Here is a 25020-nt window from a genome sequence, read left to right on the forward strand (position 1 = left end):
CTCAAACTCATGAACCAAGAGATCATGACCTGAGCTGAAGGTGTCCGCTCAAACAACTGAGCCACCCCGGCTCCCCTACCCCACTTCCTCTTATAGCAGTAATACCGCTATTGCTCAGTCCCCCTCATACCCTTTGCACTAGCTGGTCTCTGCCTGGACTCCTTTCTCCCTCCCCCTGCCCCCAGGTATCCCCATGCCTTACTTTTAAGACTTTGCTCAAATGCCATCTCAGTGGAGCCTTCTCTAACCCACTCTACTTAAATTTTCATCTTTTTTCCCCATCCACTCATTAGCCCTCTCCCTTGACTCATTTTTCTTCACAGAATATGATAGACACCACTTTCTAACATATTGTATAATCTATTTATTTTGTTAAATGTTTACTTCCCCATCTTGGCTAGAATGTAAGCTCTATAAGGGCAAAGACTTGTCAGTTTTGTTCATTGCAGTTTCCCCAGCATCTTGAACACTGCCTGGCACATAGTGGACCCTCAATATTCGGTGTTCCTTGGTTCCTTCTTCCCCCACCATTGATCTTAATGTCTGTTTTTCATATTGGAGAAATTAATTCTTCAAATGTCTGATGATCCTTGGTTGTTTCTATGTGAAGCACCAAAAAAGTTTACTAAAAGCTAGCTTTATGTTTGTGGGTAGAGTTTGTGGACGATTGAGCTTTAATATATAATCTAGTGGTGAGCTGGCATATCTTTAGAAGGAACTACTATATTTTACTATTATTAAATTTTTTTCTATGGGGCAATTCCATTTCTCTCAAGAAAAATTCTTGTCTCCTTCCAAGAAATATAAGGTGGTCTGACAGCAATATGGTTTGGAAAAGGTGGTTGGGCACACTCGTTCTATGCATGTTTTCATTTAATATCTCTATTTATGGCTCCTGCCTTTCAATGTTCCTGATATCCCCAAATGAAACTTTCCAAATCAGATTTTTATAGGCATAAAAGATGGGCAAGTGGTAGATGGTAAGTAAATAAAGAGTTACGTGGGATGGGTAAGGGCTACTGGGTCCAGATACACCTTTTATATTATTTCACCAATCCCTCCCCTGACCCATTTTCAGTTTTTTACAGTTACCCTTGAATTTTGTGGTTCCTTTAAAACCTCTTCCAATAAGTTGTATCATTTCTGTTTACATTACCATTGTAGGTTTATGCCTTTTTATCTTTTTGCTGTCATTTTTGAAAGGGTTTGGAGAAAGAACACAGATAAAAGTGTGTGGTCAATCCACCATATTTAATAAGGTTTTGGTAACAATGTTGTGTTAACTAGGGGCAGGTCCATATATATCTTTGGGAGAAAACTTTTCTTTTTCTTGGTGGGTGACACTTTAATGAGCTTTTATTATACAAAGTATAGCCCATATTATATTCTGAAAGGGAAACTGTTGATGTAAAAAGCAAAATTTCTCTACATAATCCTACAAATGGTTTTCTTCACTGTGATTATAGCTGTGTCACTAATGCTTATGACTTGATTGGCTGGGAAGATAGAATTTTTCCCCTTCCTATGAAGCAAGAGAAGAGTTAGGGGTAGGACATGGTCAAGGATACTTCTGCATATGGGAGGTTATATAGCCCCGTCAACATGGCAGCAGTTTGGGTCCATGGATTAAATGAGAGAAGGCTCATGGGGTATCTCTGTGGAGAAGAGAATACTCACAGTTAATATACCTGTTTACATTTTCCTTCTCTGCCTTGTAATTTCCTTCCATTATCCCCAAGTTTCAGAACGGTTTTGCAAACATCACAGCCTGTGAAAAGCTTGTGTTGGGGTTTCAGAAAGGGGCTTATGTCCGAGTCTAGGTTAGACTAGGGAAAGAGATAGTAGCTTTTCCCCACAACCACTGCATCCATTTTGAAATCTCCCTGGTGGCAACAGCAGCATTTCAAGACACCACCATGGTCCCAGAACATTAGCCATTGGCCAGGAACAGAGCAACAATTTTTTTTTTTTTTTTTTACATAATAATATGGGTTTTCCCTTATATAATGTTATGTGTCAATTTAAAACATCTAAAACAGTTTTACTAAATAAAATAATAATATGGGTTTTCCAACGAGATAATTACAACAGCTTTGTCCTTGCCTGCCTAGAGCAGCAGAGGAGCTGTGAAGGGGTTCCTCGTTTCATAGGACTCTATATCCAAGTTGACTCATCCATTGCATACATTTACACAACCTAGTTGACTCATTCATTACATACATTTATCCATGTTGCCTAGTTATCTGTGAACTCTCTTAACTTTGATATAAAACTTTAATCCTCATTATGCTCTAGGGAGGATCCTTGTAGATAATAACAAATGATCGAAAGAGAAGAATTTCAAAGTGGGAGTGGATTTGGGGGAGTAGCTGATCTAATAGCTTTATTTTACAGATGAGAAAGTTGAGGTTCAGAGAGCCACGACAGAGCCTGAATATCAATGCAGTTCTTGCAATTTTCAGTAAATTTTCACTCACTGACTATATCATTCATATGTCATGGCATGGATTAATTAATTCAGGAGCTATTTACTTAGCATGTATTAATTTAAGTTTTCACTAGTTACGTAGACAATAGAAATAGTTAGGGTGATTCTCTATAATATTGGTTTAGTTTTACTAATTTTAAAATGCTTTTGGGGGCACCTGGGTGGTTTGGTTGGTTAACCTTCCACCTTCGGCTCAGGTCATGATCTCAAGGTTCATGGTTTTGAGCCCCTCTCAGCTATCTGAGCCATCAGCTCAGAGCCTGGAGCCTACTTCGGATTCTGTGTCACCCTCTCTCTCTGCCCCTCCCCTGCTCACACTCTATCTCAAAAATAAAGAAAACATTTAAAAATAATTAAAACATAATAATATGCTTTTCTATAGAAATTTCTCAGACCTATGCTATGTGAGAACAAGTTTTGCATTCTTTGAGAACTCTGCCTGAGATAATATCCAAACCAACATTTTAGGAAGGAGTTTCATTACCTCCCCCTGAGAAGGCTCTGTTAGTTGCGTGAATGAAGATAGTTCTTGATGACCTCTTTGCTTGATACAATATGCTCCATTTCTAAATATTTCAGTAAAAGGCACGTTTTGAGTTTAAAATGTGATCATTGTACTCAGGATTTTAAAAGTCTCATAAAGGGTGCATGTCCCTGAATTGGGAGTTAAGGTTGGATAATATAACCATCAGAAATATAGGCTGGTTGCATATGCTAAGGAATGTAAGATCAGTTGTCTGAGCCTAGTTCATAATGGGGCTGAGAACAGACATGTTTGCTGCTAGAGGCTTGAGCTGCCTGGAGATGGGGAGAGCTGGAATTAAACCTTCCCACTGGGACTGGGTCAGATATCAGATAATGGGCACGTGTCCAATCCAGCAGACACAATCCAGGGTCCAGAGGGGTTGGATGACAATCATGCTATAACTGATGTATGAATTGAGAGTTCTCTGAATAAGATCTTCCGAAAGGAGAAGGAGAGAACTTGTCGGTGCTCATCCAATTCTGTCCAGGAGCCAGAGTGACCAGGACAGTTGTATCTTGGTACAACTATACCTGTTGTCCAGTGGAAATATTCTCAGGCCACAGAAGAAAAGTCTATCTAATTACTTTACTTTGAAAAACAAAAAAGCCTATCCAATGCCCTTTATTCATGTTCTTTGTGTATCCAAAATGCTTTTGACTTGCTCTCCAGAGTGATTCTGCCCACCCATGAGGAATTTTCCATGCAAATAACTGAATAGATGATCTTACTAAGCAAGTCTCTTTTTCTAAATTAATGTGTTAGCTTTTCTGTTTTATATATCTCTTGAGAAACTGCTGAGCATAAGTTAGTTGCCGTGAAACTGATCACACTTAGGGTAAATGCATAAAATCCACTTTCTAGATAAGCTCATTTACGATGTAAGCCTTAATAACCTCACATTCTTTCAGTGAAGCTGCATTAAGGATTGTGCCTTAAAGTGTGCATCCCAATACTTCTGTTTCTGGTCTGTCTCCTCCAATGCTGAATGTAACCCACTCTTCTTAAATCATTTTCTCACACTTCTATCAGCCAACGATCTCAGGTCTCATTCTCATTTTATAGCTTTGGTACAGTTGTGCAAGGTCACCGATTTGACCTTTCCTGTTGACATTTCTTCCTGCATGTTCTAGCAATGCATCTGTGTATGAAAGGAATAATGTTGCCCCTAGCAAACTCACTGTCTGGCATGCTTTCACACAACATTATACCCAGATTCTGTCCTTAGCGTCTAATTAGCTTTTTCCAGGTTTTTCCCGAGGCAATGAATCTGGCTAACTCTTCAGAAGACAGCAGTATCCGTCTTTAATGGTGAAGAGCACAGATTCTCAGCGCGACTGACTTTGAATCCTGGCTCTACCTTGTGCTACCTATGTTACCTTGGGCAAATTACTTAAGCCTTTGTGCCTCAGTTTCTTCATTTGTCAAATGGAGATAGTAACAATGTCTGCTCATAGGACTGTTGTGGCTGAATGAGTTATGATATATTTACCATGTCTGGCACATAAGTGAGACGTATTGTCATGGTTATTACCGCTTCTGAAGCAGGGAGTACAAGGTTAATTAAATGCCTGGCTGGGGAGAAGGCAAAAGGAATATAAGAAGGAAAAAATAGGTTTGCATTTCAAAATATTTCTTTTACCATTGAGGTAATTATCAAATCAGCCAAATAATCCCCATACTTTTGCTTTTAACATTTAATGTCAGCAACTTGAATTCTCTACAATTATGAATGTATAACCTCCACTTCTGTGGGCATACACCACTTCATCAGGAGGGAAAACTTTTCCCTTCTTCCCCTCCATGTTCTTTGACTAGTCTAATAATTAAATTAACATAAGACAGATTAATAGGACAGGAACAAATTTTGTGCTTATGAAAGTCCCAAAGACAGAGACTCAAAAGGCAGTCAGACAGTTGAAACTCATATGCCAGGATGAGCTAAGGAGACTCTGGTAGAGGTTTGGGGCTTTACAAGGGAAGAAGAAAAAGTCACAGGAAGATGAGTAGAGCAAATGTTTGGTAAACAAATGTTGCCAATGTCTTTCTGATAAAAGGTTATCTTTGGTAGTTACTCCTTCCTGGTACAGATTCTCTATTTAAATTCTTTTAAGCAGTAAAAGGGAAGGCACACAGCTCTTCTAGAGTCTTTTGGGCTTGACTGTCTTCAGCTCGAAATAAGCCCCATGCCAAAGTGGCATATTTGGGGATCATGTATCCTGCTTCCCCCTCAACTTCAACCTAACTGGTTTTCTTTCCAGTGAGTCATCAGGATTAGCTTTTTCTAGATAAGCTTAAAATTTCTGAGTGAATGACAGGAAAATGGTCAAAGGACAGGTTAAACGTTGGTATAACTTGATGGTAGAAAACAACCAAGAACAGAAAGAAAACACAACTTCCGCATTTTACTGGAATCTGAGTTAATAAATAGGGATCACAGAACAAATAGCAAACAACAGCTTGAGTTACATCAGAATGAAGAAAGATGATGAACCTGGATTTCCAGTCTGAAACCATTACTCAACCAGGGGAGCTCACAAGTTGCCTGTTACACGTTCAAAACTCCTCTAGAGTTTAAAACAACAGGAACAACTTGTTCAGATTTTAACCGATGTTTCCAGATAAATTTCACAATTTTGCACCTCAGGGAATTTTTTTTTTCTAATTAAGGACATTTTTTTTAATGTTTATTTATTTTTGAGAGAAAGAGACACACACAGTACTAGTGGAGGCGGGGCAGAGAGAGGGAGACAGAATCCAAAGCAGGCTTCAGGCTCTGAGCTGCCAGAGCCCAATGTGGGGCTCAAACCCACGAACTTTGAGATCATGACCTGAGCTAAAGTCAGACACTTAACTGACTGAGCCACCCAGGCACCCCGAGAATTTTGCTTTTCTTAAAGATTAACTAAACTGACTATTTCACCTTGGCAATTATTAGCTTGCCACATTTTTTATAACTAAGAGAAATTGGGCTTCTCTCCATATTGTAGTTGAAATGACATTTTAATCCATACCTTTATAGGTAAAACTTTTTTACCATTAGTACTATAAAGCAAAGCTTCAACTGAACTTTGGTTTTCCTTCATCTACAGCTGAGCATTATCAAAGTTCAAGTACAAAAATTCTGTGGATGAGCACAAAAATAAGAGCTGGAAAAAAAAACAACAAAACCAGAGATGTATTTTCCTAATGATCTATTATTAGCTCTTTCATAAAAATTCTTACTAATAGGAGAAAAAAAGGAAAAGATCAGAATACTGCAATTTGTCATTGAATCTACTTTTTTAGCTTTCCTTCCAGTTAAACTGATTTCCTCATATATTTGTTTCCAGAGTAAAGCCAGAATCAACATTGTCCCTATTTCTAATCAAATAACAGAGAAGCAATTACAAAATCTGAATGCAGTTAGAGGATCCTGGGAGGCAGAGTGGCTGGATCTAGCCTGAGCTGTGTCTCTGACTCATTTTTGACTTCAGGCAAGGTATTTAACATCTCTGTATTTTTGACATAATTGTAATAATGCTAATTGACTTCATAGGTATGATATTAAGCATAACTCAAGAAACAACCGTGGGTTCTTGGGCCAGGTTAACTAGAGAGAAGCCTACCTTTGCAACTTGGAAAATAAATTTAGGATTATATCTCCTTTCCATTCCCAGCACATTTTGAATGAATTGGATGGGACTTTGATGTAAATAATAGAATTTGCAGTTTTTAATATGCAAGATGGAAAAGAAAATAGGTTATGTTACAATTTCCATTTCAGAAGTAAAATCTTCAGAAATGCTTTTATTTCTACCTTTTGGGAATCTAACTTATTTAGCTTTCTAAGGTTTTTACTGAGAGTAATTCTTAAGATAAATAACAAAGATATTGTTATGTTCCATTTTCAGAAAAAGGAAAAAAAAAATAGCCTAAAGGAGTCTCTAAGTCTGTGTTTATGGCTGAATTTTTAAGTAACTGTCTTCCATTAAGGGTGCAGTCCATTTGTGAATGCTAACTTACTAACCATGCTTCCTTCAATAGCTCTTTCTTCTTTTTATTTCTTTTATCTTGTATCCTTTCATTTAAAAAAATACATTAATATGCACTTTTGTTTCATAATTTTGTTTATAAAAGTTATGTACCAGCTTATAACTTTTCAGTTCCAAACTTAACATTTTTGCCTTTAAATTTAATCCACTGTCAACTAACTTAAAAAAAATTTTAGTGGGGAAGAAATTGGGCTTTAGAGATTTAGAATAATTTATATCAAATAACACAGTATGTCAAAGAAGAGCCATTTTTTAACTATTTTAGTTTTATAAAACTTTAAAGTTTTGAAATAGCCCAAAGCAAACACATAAAAGAAATACAAATGTACAGTGAGGAATTAAATAATCTGTTACAACTTTATCTTAAGCCAGATTTGTAAAATAATAATGGTTTACTTTATGAATACTAGAGACCAGACCTCCAAAGCATTTGAAATACCTAATACCTAAACATTTCTTCAACATTGTGGAATATGTTTACTATTACAGCGAGGGCACTGAGGAATTTTAGATGACTTGGCATATTGAATTATTCTAAATATGATCAAATTAATATAACGACTTTTAAAACTATGTTTGGGGCACCAGTCAGTTCAGCGTTTGACTCTTGATTTTGGTTCAGGTTATGATCCCAGTTCGTGGGATCGAGCCCTGCATTGGGCTTTGCACTGGGTGTGGAGCCTGCTTGGGATTTTCTCTCTCTCTCCCTTGGCCTCTCCCCTGCTTGCACGTGTGTGTGCCCTCTCTTTCTCTCTCTCTCTCTCTCTCTCAAAAAAAACAAAAAACAAAAAACAAAAAAAAAAAAAAACCTTTACACATTTATGACTCTGCAAATGATTACAGAAATTTCCACCAGGTGGAAGGATACTTGTTTATTTTTTAAAACTTGAACTTTATGACAAGTTTAAAACTTAAGTGATAAATAACCGTAAAGGTACAAATGAGGTTTTAAAGAAAATAGCAGCATTGCTGTTGTAATTCTGCCTGATATTTATTACCAATTGAAAAATAGGAGTCAAACTAATAACTTGTTATGAGATAGGTATGATAGTAGCTTTAGCCTATTGAGATAGTCAAATTTTAAATACATCAAGCTTTAAGTTTTCGGTTATTTATTTTTTCTTGGGATTTTATAAATTCAAATATCTCTTTTTAAAACAATATAAGCTAGCACACACCCCAATGTCATATATGCAAATCAAACAAACTTTACAAAAGCCAAAGAACATTATGAAACGTTCCTAATCACCACTAAAAGACAGGAGACAGCAGAGGGAATCTGATAGGGACAGCTAACAAATTCAACAAACAAAACGAATTTGGTGTCTAATAAGAAACTGTAAGATTACAATAACAGATGCTGGGAAGTTCTAAAATTCTAACTTCAGTTCATAACTTTCCTTCTATTGATTCAACAAATATTTTGTTGAATACCTGAACTGAGTTGAATTGTGTCCCACCAAGGGATACGTTCAGTCCTAACTCCCATTACCTATGAATGTAATAGGGTCTTTGTAGATGAAAAAAGTTAGGACAAGGTCATATTGGATTAGGATGAGCCCTAATCCAATGGGCTGGTGTCCCTATGTGGAGAGGGAAATTTAGATACGGGGACACACAGAGGGAAGACAGCCATGTGAAAGTGGAAGCAGAGGTGAGTGTTGCTACTACAAGTCAAGGAATGCCAAGGATTTCTGGCAACCACCAGAAGCTAGAAGAGGCAAGGAAGCACTCTTTCCTCAAGACTTTCAGAGGAAGCATGGCCATAGTGACACTTTAATTTCACACCTGTACCCTCCAGAAATGTGACAGAATAAACTTCTGTTGCTTTAAGCCACCAGCTATATGATAATTTGCCCCAGCAGCCCTACAAAACTAATTCAGTACCTATCTACCCAGCACTGGGATATAGCAGAAACAAGATCAAGTTCTCCATTTCATGGCACTTACATTGTAGATAGCAGTTGGGAGGGGGAGGGGACAGGCTATAAACATATGTATAATATTCCATTATATCTGAATATATAATTTCAATTTCCTTAGTGTCTAGCTGTTCCTTTCTTAATACATTAGGTTGAACTGTAACAAAAATGGTATACGTTTGAATATTTTTGACCTACAACAATGGCAATTTCATATATTTCAAATTAATACACATAACACATCTCTATGAATCTGACCATTCTAGGTACTTCCCATGAGGGAACCATACAACATTTGTCCTTTTGTGTCCGGCTTATTTCACTTGTCATAAGGTGCTCAAGGTTAATATTGTGTATGTTATCTCATTCTGATTACCCATTCATCTGTGGATGGACATTTGGATTGTTCACACCATCTTTTGGCTGTTGTGAATAATGCTGTTATAAACATTGTTGTACAAATAACTGTCCATATGCCTACTTTCAATTATATCTGTTTTTTACAGTGTGAACTTTTAATTTTTTTCTTAATACTAGAATTTTAAAATCACAGTTTTATCACAGTTTTACATAGTGCTAAACAATATGTTAACTGAGAGAATAAACAATAGTATTGAAGTCTAAATATAATTGCCTCTTCTATTTTGCAAAAAGATAGGTAGAAGTTGGGCAGTGTAGCAGAAAACAATGGCCTTGAAGTGTTTCTGATTAAAGGAGGGAAATACTACATATATTTTATAAACAAAGACAAGCTCAAGTCTTTTATAGAGAGCTTTTCCTTCCTGATGATCTTTAGAGAACACCACTCACCATCTCAGCTTTTCTTAGGAAAGATCAGTCTTGTTTCCAGTGAAATACTATAAATAATTATTGAAATTTACTACAGACAACAGTAGACACATTGACAACCTATACTGTTTTCCAATATGATTTATGGAGAGGAGTCATTGAAAGTAATTAGATTCTTTCTCTTTGTTTTCTCCCATTTTTTTTCTTTCATTCTGATGGAGGAAAACAAGAAACTTATTTTAGATATTGTTATATTTTATTAGGACTTAGTTGCATATAATTATGTTTAAATGAACAAAAGTATACCATGGACATGGAAATCTTTAAGAAAATAAATCTTACTGTAACAGTGTTTGATTACTATGCCTAATATGAAAGATGGATGGGAATGCAAGCTGGTGCAGCCACTCTGGAAAACAGTATGGAGGTTTCTCAAAAAACTAAAAATAGAACTACCCTACGACCTAGCAATTGCACTACTAGGCATTTATCCATGGGATACAGGTGTGCCGTTTCGAAGGGACACATGCACCCCCATGTTTATAGCAGCACTATCAACAATAGCCAAAGTATGGAAAGAGCCCAAATGTCCATCGATGGATGAATGGATAAAGAAGATGTATATCTCCTATATATATATATATATATATATATATATGAGTATTACTCGGCAATCAAAAAGAATTAAATCTTGCCATTTGCAACTACGTGGATGGAGCTGGAGGGTATTATGCTAAGTGAAATTAATCAGAGAAAGACAAACATCATATGACTTCACTCATATGAGGACTTTAAGAGACAAAACACATGAACATAAAGGAAGGGAAACAAAAATAATATAAAACAGGGAGGGGGACAAAACAGAAGAGACTCCTAAATATGGAGAACAAACTGAGGGTTACTGGAGGGGTTGTGGGAGGGGTTATGGGCTAAATGGGTAGGGGGCACTAAGGAATCTACTCCTGAAATCATGGTTGCACTATATGCTAACTAATTTGAATATAAATTTAAAAAAATAAAAAAATTAAAAACAAAGTTGGAAATATCTTCATACCTAAACATATACGATACATCTAAAGCAAATTATTATGGGGCAGCTGGATGACTCAGTCCACTAAGTGTCCAACTTTGGCTCAGGTCATGATTTCTCATGGTCCGGTCCGTGAGTTTGAGCCCTGCGTTGGGCTCCGTGCTGACAGCTCAGAGCCTAGAGCCTGCTTCGGATTCTGTGTCTCCCTCTCTCCCTGCCCCTCTTCAGCTTCCACTCTGTCTCTCTCTCTCTCTCATTCTCAAAAATAAATAAACAGTAAGAAAAAAATTTTAATTATTGTAATTGCAGTAAGAATTTGTTCTTCTACAGCCTTTTTTTTTTTTTTTTTTTTTTAACAAACAGACTCTTGACAGATGGACCAATGGTAATGACAGATTCTCCCAGGAACTCCTAGACAAAAGAAACATGAAACTACCCCTTGATGGGAATGAAAATGTGTTTGTATATAACATCACCTGCCCTTGGTTAGGGTATTCATTTCTACCCAAAATTTTCCTTACGTTGTAAATATCTCAGTATCTGCATGCATAGTTGAGGACACTACTATATTGTAACTAAGGCTTTTTAGTGTAGTTGGTGTTGACTTCTTAAAAAAAAAAATGATCGTGGTTTTCATAGCAATTGTAAAAGTTACCTGGAAAATTTTTAAAGTGTAATTCCAAGATGATTTTAATCAATTAGAAAATATTAATTGATAGCAAACCTATTCATCGTCTCAATTTGCTCATACTTCTCTTTCTTGGCAAGTCTCTTCTCACTTCTGAAACAGACGGAGGGTGTTTCTTTACAGTGGGAACAATTTTAAGTGTCATTATTAAACTTAATTTTTTTGTATATTACATCTAATATTTTAGATGTAATTCAATATATTTAATATAAGCTAAATATAAGAGCTTAGTGTACATAGCCCCTGGCATAAAGCCGGCACCCAATACATGCTTGAATATTAAATGGTTACTAGGCAAACAGAGTAATATATCAATTTTTCTCAACAATATGGCTATAAATTATATTCTATTAATGTATAAAAGTATGACCTCCTGAAAAAAATGCATCTACAAATGCTTATTAGAGCTTTTCTGTAGTGATATCACAGATGTTCTTGGGTTTTGTCTGACTTCTTTGGCCATTTAGCCTTGTAATTTACTCAGCACTGCACTTCTTTCTTCATTTACAATGTTTACTTTGTTTACAATGTTAGATGATAGGGTTAAGTTAAAACAGGCAAGTTATACATCTTCAGGGTAAATTAATTGCCATTGTATGGATTTCTGCCCAGTGTTATCATATGGAACATTTGGTATTCAAGTGCTTCTCTTTAGACTGTTAAGTAAATACAGATATAGAAAGAAACTTAATATATGCCTCCCTTCAGAGAGAACTACTTTGAAAGAAATAAGCAAAATATTGTGTCTGTACCTTTCCTGGGTACATGAATGAGGCTTGACAACCCGTGGGCTTCTTTGGAGAATGATGAGCCGAGGACAAGTCTCTTTTGTTGGAGAATCGCCCTACGTTAGCCTCTGATGATCTTTTCTGTGAGCCTGTTCATTCCTCTGGAGAGAAATCTCATGGTCTCTGGCCTGGAAAGTAGTGGGAGGAGTAGAGAGAGGGCTGCCTGGCTGCCAGGACAGATGGATCCTGGTGGTGTATGGAGAGGTGCCTCAACCTGTGGAACAAACTACTCTCCCCTGACCTCCACTGTGCCTGTGGTCATGTTACCTGGAGCCTCTCTGGTTCAACTTCAGTGAACAGTGAGTCTTGCTCAGTATGGTACTGGCACAAGAACAGCCACAGAGATCAAAGGAACAGAACCCACAACCCAGAAACTGATCCACAAACATATGGCCAACTTATCTTTGACAAAGCAGGAAAGAATATCCAATGGAATAAAGACAGTCTCTTCAGCAGATGGTGTTGGGAAAACTGGACAGTGCCATGCAGAATAATGAACCTGGACCATTTCCTTACACCAGACACAAAAATAAACTCAAAATGGATGAAAGACCTAAACATAAGGCAGGAAGCCATCAAAATCATAGAGGAGAAAGCAAGCAACAACCTCTTTGACCTCGGCCACAGCAACTTTTTACTAGACATGACTTCTAAGGCAAGGGAAACAAAAGCAAACATGAACTACTGGGACTGCATCAAAATAAAAAGCTTCTGCACTGCAAAGGAAACAATCAGCAAAACTAAAAGGCAACCAACGGAATGGGAGAAGATATTTTCAAATGACATATCAGAAAAGGGGTTGGTATCCAAAATCTATAAAGAACTTCTCAAACTCAACACCCCAAAACCAAGTAATCCAGTGAAGAAATGGGCAGAAGACATGAATAGACACTTTTCCAAAGAAGACATCCAGATGGCTGACAGATGAAAAGATGCTCCACATCACTCATCATCAGGGAAATACAAATCAAAACCACCATGAGGTACCACCTCACACCTGTCAGAATGGCTAACATTAACAACTCAGGCAACAACAGATGTTGGTGAGGATGCAGAGAAAGAGGAACCTTTTGCATTGCTGGTGGGAATGTAAATTGGTGCAGCCGTTCTGGAAAACAGTATGGAGGTTCCTCAAAAAATTAAAAATAGAACTAGCCTACGATCCAGCAATTGCACTACTAGTATTCATCCAAAGGATACAAGTGTGCTGTTTCAAAGGGGCACATGCACCCCCAATATTTATAGCAGCACGAACAACAATACCAAAGTATGGAAAGAGCCCAAATATCCATCGATGGATAAATGGATAAAGAAGATATGGTATATGTATACAATGGGGTATTACTCCACGATGAAAAAGAATGAAATCTTGCTACTTGCAACTTGGATGGAATTAGATTGTTATCATGCTAGGTGAAATAAGTCAGTCAGATAAAGGTAAATATTATATGATTTCACTCATATGTGGAATATACGAAACACAACAGATGAACATAGAGGAAGGGAAGCAAAAATATACAAACAGGGCGACAAACCATAAGAGACTCTTAAAACACAGAGAACAAACCGAGGGTTGCTGGTGGGGTGTTGAGTGGGGGAAAGGGCTAAATGGGTGAGAGGCATTAAGGAGGGCACTTGTGTTAAGCACTGGGTATTATATGTAGGTGATGAATCACTAAATTCTATTCCTGAAATCATTATTGCACTATATGTTAACTCACTTGGATTTAGAGTAAAACAACAACAACAAAAAGTAAGTCCTGTTGTCTGGAGGGTTGGGAGAAGCAGTATTCATGCACTGTTCAGGGTTTAGGTGAGGATGTGAATGCCAGGCCATCACCTCCACCCTGCCTTCCAAGCTGGCTGGTGCCTTCAGCCCTGCACCGGGGTGGGGCGCGGCAGGGCTGCTTAGCTTGCTATTTGTGACGGTTCCCGCTGCTGCTGCTTGTTCCTCAGTTTTAGCAGCGCTGCCAGCTCCCCCTTACGCTTTGTACAACCTAAAACATGATGACATTGCACGCCAGGTGTTTTCTCTGCCCCCTTTCTCTTCGACCTTGTCAATTCATGTCTTTGCCATTTTTCTTTACTCCTTTCCTAGCGGGGTTTTGCGGGAAAGGAAATACAAATTCATGTGTTCAATCCAACCAAAACTCTCTAACTCCTTTTTTTTTTAATTTATTTTCTTTTATTTTAGAGAGAGCACAAGTGGGGGAGAGCGGCAGACAGAGAGAGAGGATCTAAGTGGGTTCCATGCTGAGCATGGAGCCCAACATGGGGGCTCCCTTCCATGACCCTGGGATCACAACTGAGCTGAAACCAAGAGTTGGACGCTCAAATGACTGAGCCACGCAGGCGCCTCAAAAATCTCTAACTCCTTCCTAACATTTACTTTCAAAAATACACTCAGCCCATTGTTTTCCCCTTGACCAGGATAAAAATAGAGGAGGAAGGAGGAAGTGTTGTCACTGCAAACAGACTAGTTTTACAGCAAGGAAAGCACATTTTCATCTCCGAGAAAGATTTTTCCTTCCTGGGGAAAATTTTTGTCAGAGACAACTACAAATTTACAGGGATCTCAGTAATAAGTTAGATGCTGGGTATACAACCATTAGCAAGGTGGGGCTTTTGCCTTCAAAAATCTTATTCTAAGCAGTTTTTCTAGCCAGACATGTGAAAAACTGACCAAATGATAATCCTATCACTTGGCACAGTGCCTGGAACACAGCAGGCATGCAAACAGTGTTTACTGAGTGGATAAATGCTATTTTGGTCTGTAAATATAGTGGGGGGGGGAGGGGGTCACAGAGAGGGAAGTAATTAATTTTGTCTTGAGGGGTGGTCTGGGAAAGTTCAGAGTTTTTTTTTTTTTATATTGAATTACATACAGTTTCACATATGCTTAATTTATATTGTCCTTAATTTCCCTTTTAATAGGTATTTTCATTTCTTGCATGAAACGTTGCCTCACTGAGGCTGCTGTGTTTGTTCTTTCACAGTATGCGGCACAGAACGGAGCAGAGAGACAGCTGATAATGAATAAACATTTGCAAACACTACCATTCCCTTGGATTGCCTCTGCTTCAGGCCAGCTGCCCCCTCTCCTCCAGATTAACCTAACGTTCCTTTGGAGAAGTACGTGACTCAGGAACAAATAAATCACAGCCATGTTCAGGAGAGAGACTGATGTTAACTGGAGAAGGCAAAGGGGGAGGGACTCCCGTTAGTCCATGCAGCCTGCTTCCCTGTGTATTGCAGGCATATGTGGATAACGAGGAAGGCTGTGTGGAGTTCAGGTTAAGGGCTTGGGCTGTCAAGGTGGAAAGCCCTCAGCTCAGTTGCTGCATATTCCATAAAGTGGCTGTGTGATCTTAGGGAAGTGACTTAACCTCTCTGAGCCATTCATTTGTATGACGGAGATAATGGTACTTGCCGTATGGAGTTATCTGAGAATTGAAGAAGATGCTTATAAAATACACAGCGCATTTCTACATTCATAGTAGAGCAAATGTCAGCCAGAAGTAAAATTATACAATTCAATCTAGCAGACTATTACTCTCTGTAATGCACAAATTTCACACTGTCTAAAAATTCACACTCTAGGGGCCCCTGAGTGGCTCAGGTGGCTAAGTGTCCGTCCGACTCTTGCTTTTGGCTCTGGTGATGATCTCACAGTATGTGAGATTGAGCCCCACATCGACTCTGCACTGACAGCTCAGAGCCTGGAGCCTGCTTCGGATTCTGTGACTCCCTCTCTCTCTCTCTCTCCTCTGCCCCTCTCCCATTCACACTCTGTCTCTATCTCTCAAATATAAATAAACATTAAAAAATGTATAAAAATAATCTCAAGAAGTGGTAAAGTGAGTTTTCCTCTACAACTTGAAACAGAGCTGAAAGTTTTCTATTATCTTGGCAGCTTGCCTGTACATTAAGACATCAACTAAAACAATATATATCACCTCTTTAAGTTGTATTTTTCCCTTTCTTCTTTGAATACATACAAGCAGTCTTCCATATACAAAATAAGTGACTGTTCATTAGGCACATATCCTATGCCAGGGTATCTAAAAATATTATGTCAAAGTTGCCCCAGTCTTAACTGGTAGAAATTATGATTTCCATTTTACAAATCAGGAGCATTTTAGTGGGTTGCCTGGGGTCCCACAATGAGGAAGTGACTCAGCCAAAATATGGACCCAGGCCCTCATGTTTACAGAGCCTATGCCTTTTCTGCACAAGAGGCTCATTAACATTAGGACCCTCAAAGAGAGTCAGAGTCCCTTCTCTATTTCTTTCTTTCTTTTTTTCTTCTAATATTTATTTATTTTTGAGAGATAGAGCACGAGTCGGGGACGGGCAGAGAGAGAGGGAAACACAGAATCTGAAGCAGGCTCCAGGCTCTGAGCTGTCAGCACAGAGCCCCATGCAGGGCTCAAACCCATGAACCGTGAGATCATGACCTGAGCCAAAATCGGACGCTTAACCAATGGAGCTATCCAGGCACCTCTTCTCTGTTCCTGAAGTTGAACAGGTTCGATCCTATTTGAGGTCACAGAGAGCATCATTCTGTGTGAGGGAGGCATGGGGAAGTCCAGGAGAATTTCCTTGAAGACTCTCAGATTAGAGACGGCGTTGCACCAGCATCCTGGATCGCCTCTGGTCTGAACGCAACTCTGGTGTCATGAAAAACTCACAGTAAATAAGTTAATGAAATTTCTTTTGTTCTTGCAGTCGTTTCGATGGAGAAAATGGCAAAGATGTTCAGTTTTCTGCTTGTCACCGCTGCTCTGGTAATGGGTGGGAAGAGCTGGGTAAGCTCATTTACTGATGTTTCTAGAATGCCTGCTTTGACCTGGATTTTCTCTTATTTTGCAGAAAACCTATAGTAATTTGTCACTGAAAAAAAATTAACTAAGGGGGGAAAAATGAAAAGGGTTTGTGGAAGCACCTGCCACGTAACAGGCACTTACCAAGTGCTTTCAAATTTTTTCTTAAAGTCAAAACCAGTATTTGCCATAAACAAGTAAAATCTTTTCGGAGTTACTGGGGTTACTTGGGTAGTTAATGTTAGAAGTTTAAAACTATCCATAGTAATTAAATTTGACCCGTGGCTTTCCCAAAGTTGAGCCTTCCAATACTGAACACTGTTAGTATAAACTAAACAAATTATCTGACAGTAATTACAATGAACTCATGCCTTCCTCCGCTCATAAGTGAAAGGGAGGAAACATTCATTTACTCAACATTCTGGGAGAGAGAAAACTCCTAAATGTTAAATAAACTCATTAAGACCATGTATGTAGGCTCATGAAGATCGAAGATACTTGCCTTGTACTTTTAAATTGCACGCTGCACTGTACTTAACAATATCACAGCCAATTTCCACCTATCGAAAAGCAGCACAGGATTCCAGATACCATCCAGTGTTCTTGCTGTTTAGTTTTTAGACTGGTGCGAGTCAGGGAGCTAAGTAAATAATTATTTCAGAGTGGCTAAATCAAGGAGTGTTGAGGAGAGAGTACCACGAGCAAATAAGAAATGGTCCTAGAGCAATAGCTAGGAGACATTCAGTGACTTAGACTTGAAACTGGGAGAAGACCTGTACCAACAATTCTCCATACTCTTGCTGTGTGACTTCCAGTTTTGAGGTTGAATCTCTGTGTTTCCAGTATAGGCCTTCTTAGGAAGGGAATGTACCTCTTTGTCCCAAATAGAGTGTCCAGCTGTGCTATTCTGACCAGCTAGCAGAGTGCCTGGAACATGGTGGGTCCTCCTAATTACGGAAGGGCATAAGGCAGTACATAAAGTTAGGGGCCGAGAGGCAATTGTAAATTGGGAAACATATCTGATGGCTGTCTTAGGCAATAACGTGTATAAAAGTAGTAGTGTAAGGTAATTACACATGAAAATTCATAATTTCTCAAAAGTAAACATTTACACTCTTCGCAGGAGATCATGACATAAGTTGCAAATGGAGATGTCAAGGTAAGAGTGGAAAATGGGAAAAAAAATTGTCTTTTGTCCTTTTCTCCCTACTATACCTCTAGTAACTCTTCCAGCCTTGAGTATCCAAGAGCCTTTATTGCAGCTTCTTGGCCTCGGTACCTCTTCCAGGAGACCCACCTATGCAGCTCACCTTCCCAATTAATCCCCACCACCACCACCCTCCGCCACCCACAACATTTGCTTTCTCTTTGTAGCATTCTCTGTTAGATGCCAGTTTAGAAAGGAGCTGATTAATTCATGCACAGGCAATATTCTTGAGGTTTTTGCCCTTTTAGAGAAGATAAATGACTTAACTGGAAAACTCAGGCTCCTCCCATCCCTGTCTGAAATAATTGAAAGAAAAACAAAAAAGCAAAAGTTAAAGTGTCTTCAGTAGAATTTCCAGTCACAGGTAAATGGGTGACACACTCAGGGATATGAGGGTCTAAATTAGTATCCTCTTATAAAGGTGACCATGTGTCATCAGATTATAGGTATTCGATTAAATTTTTAAAACATTAATACCAAAAGGTCATTCAAAAGCCCTGTTTATTTTAGAGACTGACACACTAGCAATGCACAACGATGCTGTCAAGAAAGCATTTTTGCTTTCTTGTCATGTAGAAACTGAGAGCAGGGATCTCGAACTGGATTTGAATCCTGACCCTCCTACCTGCTGGAACTTCCTGGGCAAGTTTCCTCACCAGGATGGAGCCAATTCCTCCCTCCTGGAATCATTATGAGGATAAAATAAGATGAGTCTAAAGCTCTTTGTGTAGTCATTCAGATTAACTCATATTAATATATAATTTCTAGCTCAAGCACTTTACTATAGTCATAATTACATATTCTTCATATAACAAATAGTATCAAATAGCATCAGTTTCATACCATGTTCTGGTTAGAATAATATTCTGAAATGGGAGCTGGGGACAAAGTTGAATCACTAATTTGTCCAACTTATTAGGCATTTATTTCCCAGTGAGAATGAGATTCACATTCCTTTGCAGGCTCTAGAGAACTGTCTCCGGGAGCAAGCACGACTCAGAGCCCAGGTGCACCTGCTCGAGACCCGGGTCAAACATCAACAGGTCAAGATCACCCGGCTTTTGCATGAGAACGAAATCCAGTTCCTCGATAAAGGAGAGGAGAATATTGTCATTGACCTTGGAGGCAAAAGGCAATATGCAGGTCAGAACCTATTTTTCTTAAGTGTTTCAGTAACTTATGACTCACACCCCTGTGCAATGGTGGTGCTCATTATTTGGTCACTTCAGGTTTTGCTAAAGAGCTTTTCCTATTCTAATAACAAGCAGCATGAAGCATTATACCAAATGTGAATTTGGTATAAATTTAAATAATTTTTTTAATTTTTTTTAAATGTTTTTATTTATATTTGAGACAGAGAGAGACAGAGCATGAGCGGGGAAGGGGCAGAGAGAGAGGGAGACACAGAATCTGAAGCAGGCTTTAGGCTCTGAGCTGTCAGCACAGAGCCCGACGCGGGGCTCGATCTCACAGACTGTGAGATCATGACCTGAGCTGAAGTCGACGCTTAACCGACTGAGCCACCCAGGCGCCCCGGTATAAATTTAATTTTATCCTTTTCTCTCTCTTATCTCTGAGGGGATATTTAATGTCAATGCTAAATATCTTAGAATTTCTGTAGTTTAAAGAGAGATCAAAGACGAGATTGTTTACATATGGTGTGCAAATGACATATCTGAAAAAGTTTACCGTTTTGTTTTTGTGTAGCATTTCTCGTTACATTTATACAGTTTTCCCTTTTGAGTCCCTTATGTGCCTTAGGGTAGTAAATGAGGTAATAGAATAAAAGGGCAGAGAAAGAAAAAGGGATCACAATTATTTAGGGAAATACAAGGGTTGTTTTTATGTGCATATTTTATGGTTTGATAATTTTCCTTTCGATTAGGTCATTGTTTCCACCCAGAAACTTAATGATCTTAAACTGTCTGTCAACACATTCACTGCACATATCATTATTCTTTATAGAGAACTATTCATTTGCCTTCCTCCAGGCATCTTTTAAAGTAAACAAACCATAGTTGTCAGTAAGGAGGATGCCATCTACAGCACTTTGTTTATATGTCTGCTCTAGCTACTGGGATGATGTATTATAATTTCTTTGTTCATGAGTCTATCCTGATCAATTGAGCAGGCACTTCATTAGGAATGATGTCTCATCATTCTTTCTTCCCTGTTGCCCATTAGAGTACCTGGAAAATAACAGAGCCTCACATTTATGAATGAAAACAAGGTAGTACAGAAAGATAGGAATAGCTAAATAAGCAAATATAAGTTGGAAAATATATCTGACTGTAATTGAAAAACTACAGAGGCTAAAGAGATTCCAGGCTGATAGAATAAAGACATCTTTATTTTGTGTTTCTAAATATACTCATCAGTGAAGCATATAAGAATTATGAGAATTTTAGAAACTATGCTTCAATGGAATGTTCCCTTTTTCTTTCTTTACCAAGAACCTAATCTCTTTCTGGTCAGACATTTGCCCAGGGCTCCTGACACTCTGTTGTCCAGTCACTTGATCCCTTACCCTTGATTCTTGGAATCCAACTGCTTTTCCCCCATTTCAAGATCAGACAGAGGCCTGTGGTAGAGGGAATAGATGTAGGGTGATGATGGCTCGTGGCTCGGTGGCATGGAACAAAAAGGAACCAAAGACAGCTCGGATAAAAATAGGCTTGGGAAACAAAGAGACTGTCTGAAGCAATCTCAGGGCAAAGAACAGGAACTAGAACCTCAGAAGACATCAGTGAAAGAAGGCTCAGGAGAGCAATTGAACAAGAAGTACAATCAGTTGACATTCCTTGAAGACGGTGATTCTCAGCCAGGTCTACAGATAGAATCACCTGGTGACTGTTAAAATGCTGACACCTATGAAGAACTGTGGAGGGTCTGAGGTTTTACTCCATTTGCAACCTAAAGAGTTAGCCTGCCTCGGTTTCACGGGTGTTGGCAGAAGATAAGAGACTCCTGGGTCCGAGACAAGAACTTCATGTTTGTACCAACATCCCTTGATTGCAAATACTAAGGAAGCAATGTGGAGAATGTGCAGGCAGTGGGCTGTGTCCAGGTGAGGAGCCCTGAGTTTAGTAAATCTCAATCTTTTATAATGGGTTACAAGCAAATCTGCCCAGTCTTTTCTCCTTTGCAAGAGAGTTATTTCTATGAAAGTGGGCAGAAACTAACCTGCCATCTGCTCTAGAGGGAGACACTGTCTCTATCTTATAAGGCTGTTTACTATACAAAGATCCCTGAAAAAATAGTCCAGAACATATACTCTGCCTCCAAAATATGCAGGAAGGCAATTGACCCATGGGAAACTGTCTACAAATAGTGTCCAGGTTCTACTCCAGACCAATTAAATGAGAATCCCTACAAGACTGCAAAGGATTTGTGCTTCTGCTGATGGGTGTGGATGAGATTGTTCAAGACCAGAATCAGGTCAGGCTTCTCCCCACATTTCTTCCCACAGGCTGAGGAGGACCAAGATTTCCTGGGGCCACCTAGTATAGAAGGCTTTACTTCTTTTCAGATAGGAGGTAAGGCATTGTAGCAATTGAATACCTTTTTCATTCAACGAATGTTGAGGCCTAATTGTAATGTGGTCATTTATCCACTCAGCAGGTTTCAGCTACCTATCCTGAGACTGTGGAAAATGTAAGAAACAGATGTCAGGGTTGGATCTCACTGGATTAATCAGGCCAATCATTGTTGATAACAAGGTTGATTCAGAGAAGGGAGTAACCAGAATGGCCAAAAAGCCATTTGACTGATGACTTTGTCTTATGGACTGAGTTGTGTGCACCCCCCATATGAGCTTCATATGTTGAAGCTCTAACCCCCAATGTCTATAATATGATTGTATTTGGACATAGGGCCTTAAAAGAAGAGATTAAGTTAGAATGAGGCCATTAGAATGGGCCCTAATTCAGTCTGACTGGTGTCCTTATAAGAAGAGATTACGGCGGCACTGATGCACAGAGAGGAAAGATGATACGAGGCTACAGCAAGAAGGCAGCCATCTGTAAGCCAAGGACAGAGGGTTCAGAAGAAACCAATGCTACTGGCACCTTATGTGATTCCAAAAGTAGGTACACGGCTGGTCACAAGGACAAGGAACTGATGGATGCAAGAGAAGCACCATTATTCCAAATTCCAAACTAAGCCCCAAACCCAGGAACTCTGAACAGGTTGTGAACACAGGAGGCAGGTGATTGGATGTTTGTTACTAGGACTGTGTATGAGAAAACTCAGTCGTGGGAAGACTCAGGCTGAGGAGCTGAAACTCCAATCCCTGTGTCAGGAGTGCTGGGCCACAAGAAATGACAAGAAGTGGGAGACAAGAAGTCACCAAGAAGTAAGGCAGAAATCAGTTACTAGAAAATGAAAATACCAAGATCAGAGGAGGCCTGACTGTATAAACAGGAATTGGATGGAAGAGTCATATGGTCAGGGTCTATACAAACCATTGTAGGGTGTGTGTGTGTGTGTGTGTGTGTGTGTGTGTGTGTCTGTCTGTCTGTCTTGTAACATTATAGCACATAAAATAAGATAGATGATAGGCATTTTCTGGTTTGGGATGTAACAGCTAAAAAAAAAAAAAATCCAGGGGGGCACCTGGGTGGCTCAGATGGTTGAATATCTGACTCTTGATTTCGGCTCAGGTCATGATCTCACAGTTGTGGGATCGAGCCCTGCATTGGGTTCAGCATTGGTAGGAGCCTGCTTAAGATTGTCTCTCGTGCTCTCTTTCTACCCCCCTCCCCCACCTCAAAAAAAAACCCCAGAAGTTAGTAGAACTATGTAATATTCTTCATATATGATGAATACAGTATGAAATATATAGTTTAATTGTACTTTATTTTGTAGCATATAGACAAATAGTACTAAAGAACCTGCCACAGGCAAACCCTTGATAAATATATAATAACCATAAATTCCAAAAAGTATATATTTAACATAATATATAATATTGTATAAAATATATAAGAACTTGCTACCAAAGTTTATATTTTTGGTCTCCTTAAATTAAAAATATCAAATGTTCATTGGGGTTCCTGGGTGGCTCAGTCAGTTAACTGTCTGACTTTTGATTTTGACTCAGGTCATAACCTCACAGTTCGTGAGTTCAAGCCCCACATCAGGCTCCACACTGACAGTATGGAGCCTGCTTGGTATTTTCTCTCTCCCCCTCTTTCCCTGCGCCTCCCCTGCTTGTGTGTGTTATCTCTCTATCTTAAAATAAACAAATAAACTTAAAAAAATTAAATATTCATGTACACCATCTATAGAAATATAAATTTCTTTGTTCTTACTTACAAGTTACTATTTTATTACTAATTTGTTTTCTGAATTCTAATTCATCTCATGGTCGAAAACACCTAATTGCTTATAACCTAGCAATTTGTGCAGATAATACACAAATCATGTGATTTTATACAACATATAATTAAATGTATCTTATTTTGAAGTTTTTGGCTGCTATTAAATTATGTACTTAAATTGAAAGATACCAAATTCACATTAATTGGTGATAATTACCACAGCCTGTGGCATCACGTCTGTTCAGCCAACAAGACCACTGGTTTAGCCAGATCCCCTCCTGCAAGGCCTTCAATCTTTACAAGACAGTCACTTGAGGCATGTGTAGTGATTAAGGTGTTGCCTCTGAAGCCTGGTTTCAAAGTCCAGCTGCCCATCTTGGTAGCTGTAGCCTTTGGGCAAGTTACCTAATCTTTATATCCTTCATTTTCCTCATCTGTAAAATGGGAATGATAAGAATGGTTCTTTGTCGTAAAGATTCAGAGTTAACACATGTAACATGATTACAGTAGCATTTCATACAAAAGAGGTGCTCAGTGAATGTCAGCTATCTATCCACATTGTTATATACTCTCTCCCTTGTTTTCAGAGGAGAGAGCCTACCCACCCTACCCTTCAAGAATCCTGCCCTCTCCAAGGAACCAGCATCCTTTCTTCTTGTTTCCTTTCTAATGTCACAGAGCAGGTGGGGATAAAGAATGGCTACAGCAGGGCTAGTTCTAGCGTTTCCCAGCATGCCTTTGGGGGCAGCTGAGCTCATGCTGGCCTTTCTTTGAATTTAGAATGTGGGGTACTTAGTGCCTTCGGACTTCAGCTTTGAGCTCAGCCACCATTGTGGGACAAAAGGGAAAAGTCCATTTGGCAAGCTGTCGTGTCACTTTGTGAAGCTTAAACATTCAGAAGCCTTCCAACATGGCTTGCTTTCTGCGTGATCAGAGAAAGCATTCACCTCTTCCAGTTTAGCACAGTGTTTGTCAGAGGGCAGGCAACCCTGGCCTCACTCTAGTATTATGTAAGCATCCAAAAATCCACCCCCCCCTTTTTTTTTTTAAGTCCCAGGAACACGGAGCTTTTTAATCCTGCCCTTGCCTGCGTATTATCTGGGGAGTTGAGTGGGTCAAAACATTTTGAAAATCATAGTTTCAAATATCTAGTTAATGTTTTATACCCTACATTGTTTGAACTTCCTGCTGTGGAGGTGCAAGTCCCATTTTCACATTTCCCCAAGGCAGCCTCCTTATTTCTAACTGCTTTCATGTGAGCAATTTTGCTACTCATGCTTCTTTGAGGTTTTTTAATTTGTTGGGTTTTTTTTGTTTTTGATTTTTTTTTTTTAAGTTGAAAGCTTTGCTCTGGATCTTAAGTTATGTTTGGCTTTTTCCTCTGGGAAGAAGGACACATTTTTAAAA

At 38.9% G+C, this 25020-nt stretch overlaps 1 protein-coding gene across 3 annotated transcripts in view; it reads left to right on the top strand.

Moving 5' to 3' along the window:
• Positions 1 to 25020, top strand: part of FGL1 (fibrinogen like 1) — a 54483-nt gene that overhangs the window by 18990 nt on the left and 10473 nt on the right. The window contains exons 1-3 of one of the 3 annotated variants that reach the window (XM_045454728.1): positions 6362 to 6492; positions 16991 to 17070; positions 19255 to 19435. In XM_045454728.1, coding sequence (XP_045310684.1) covers positions 16999 to 17070; positions 19255 to 19435 — 253 coding nt within the window. In that variant the 5' untranslated portion in view covers positions 6362 to 6492; positions 16991 to 16998. Of the gene's footprint in view, positions 1 to 6361; positions 6493 to 15259; positions 15395 to 16990; positions 17071 to 19254; positions 19436 to 25020 lie in introns of those variants that run through there. The other 2 variants (XM_045454714.1, XM_045454721.1) reach the window with 2 other exon arrangements.

Source organism: Leopardus geoffroyi, chromosome B1 (assembly GCF_018350155.1).
Source record: "Leopardus geoffroyi isolate Oge1 chromosome B1, O.geoffroyi_Oge1_pat1.0, whole genome shotgun sequence".
In the NCBI taxonomy this organism is placed as follows: domain Eukaryota; kingdom Metazoa; phylum Chordata; class Mammalia; order Carnivora; family Felidae; genus Leopardus; species Leopardus geoffroyi.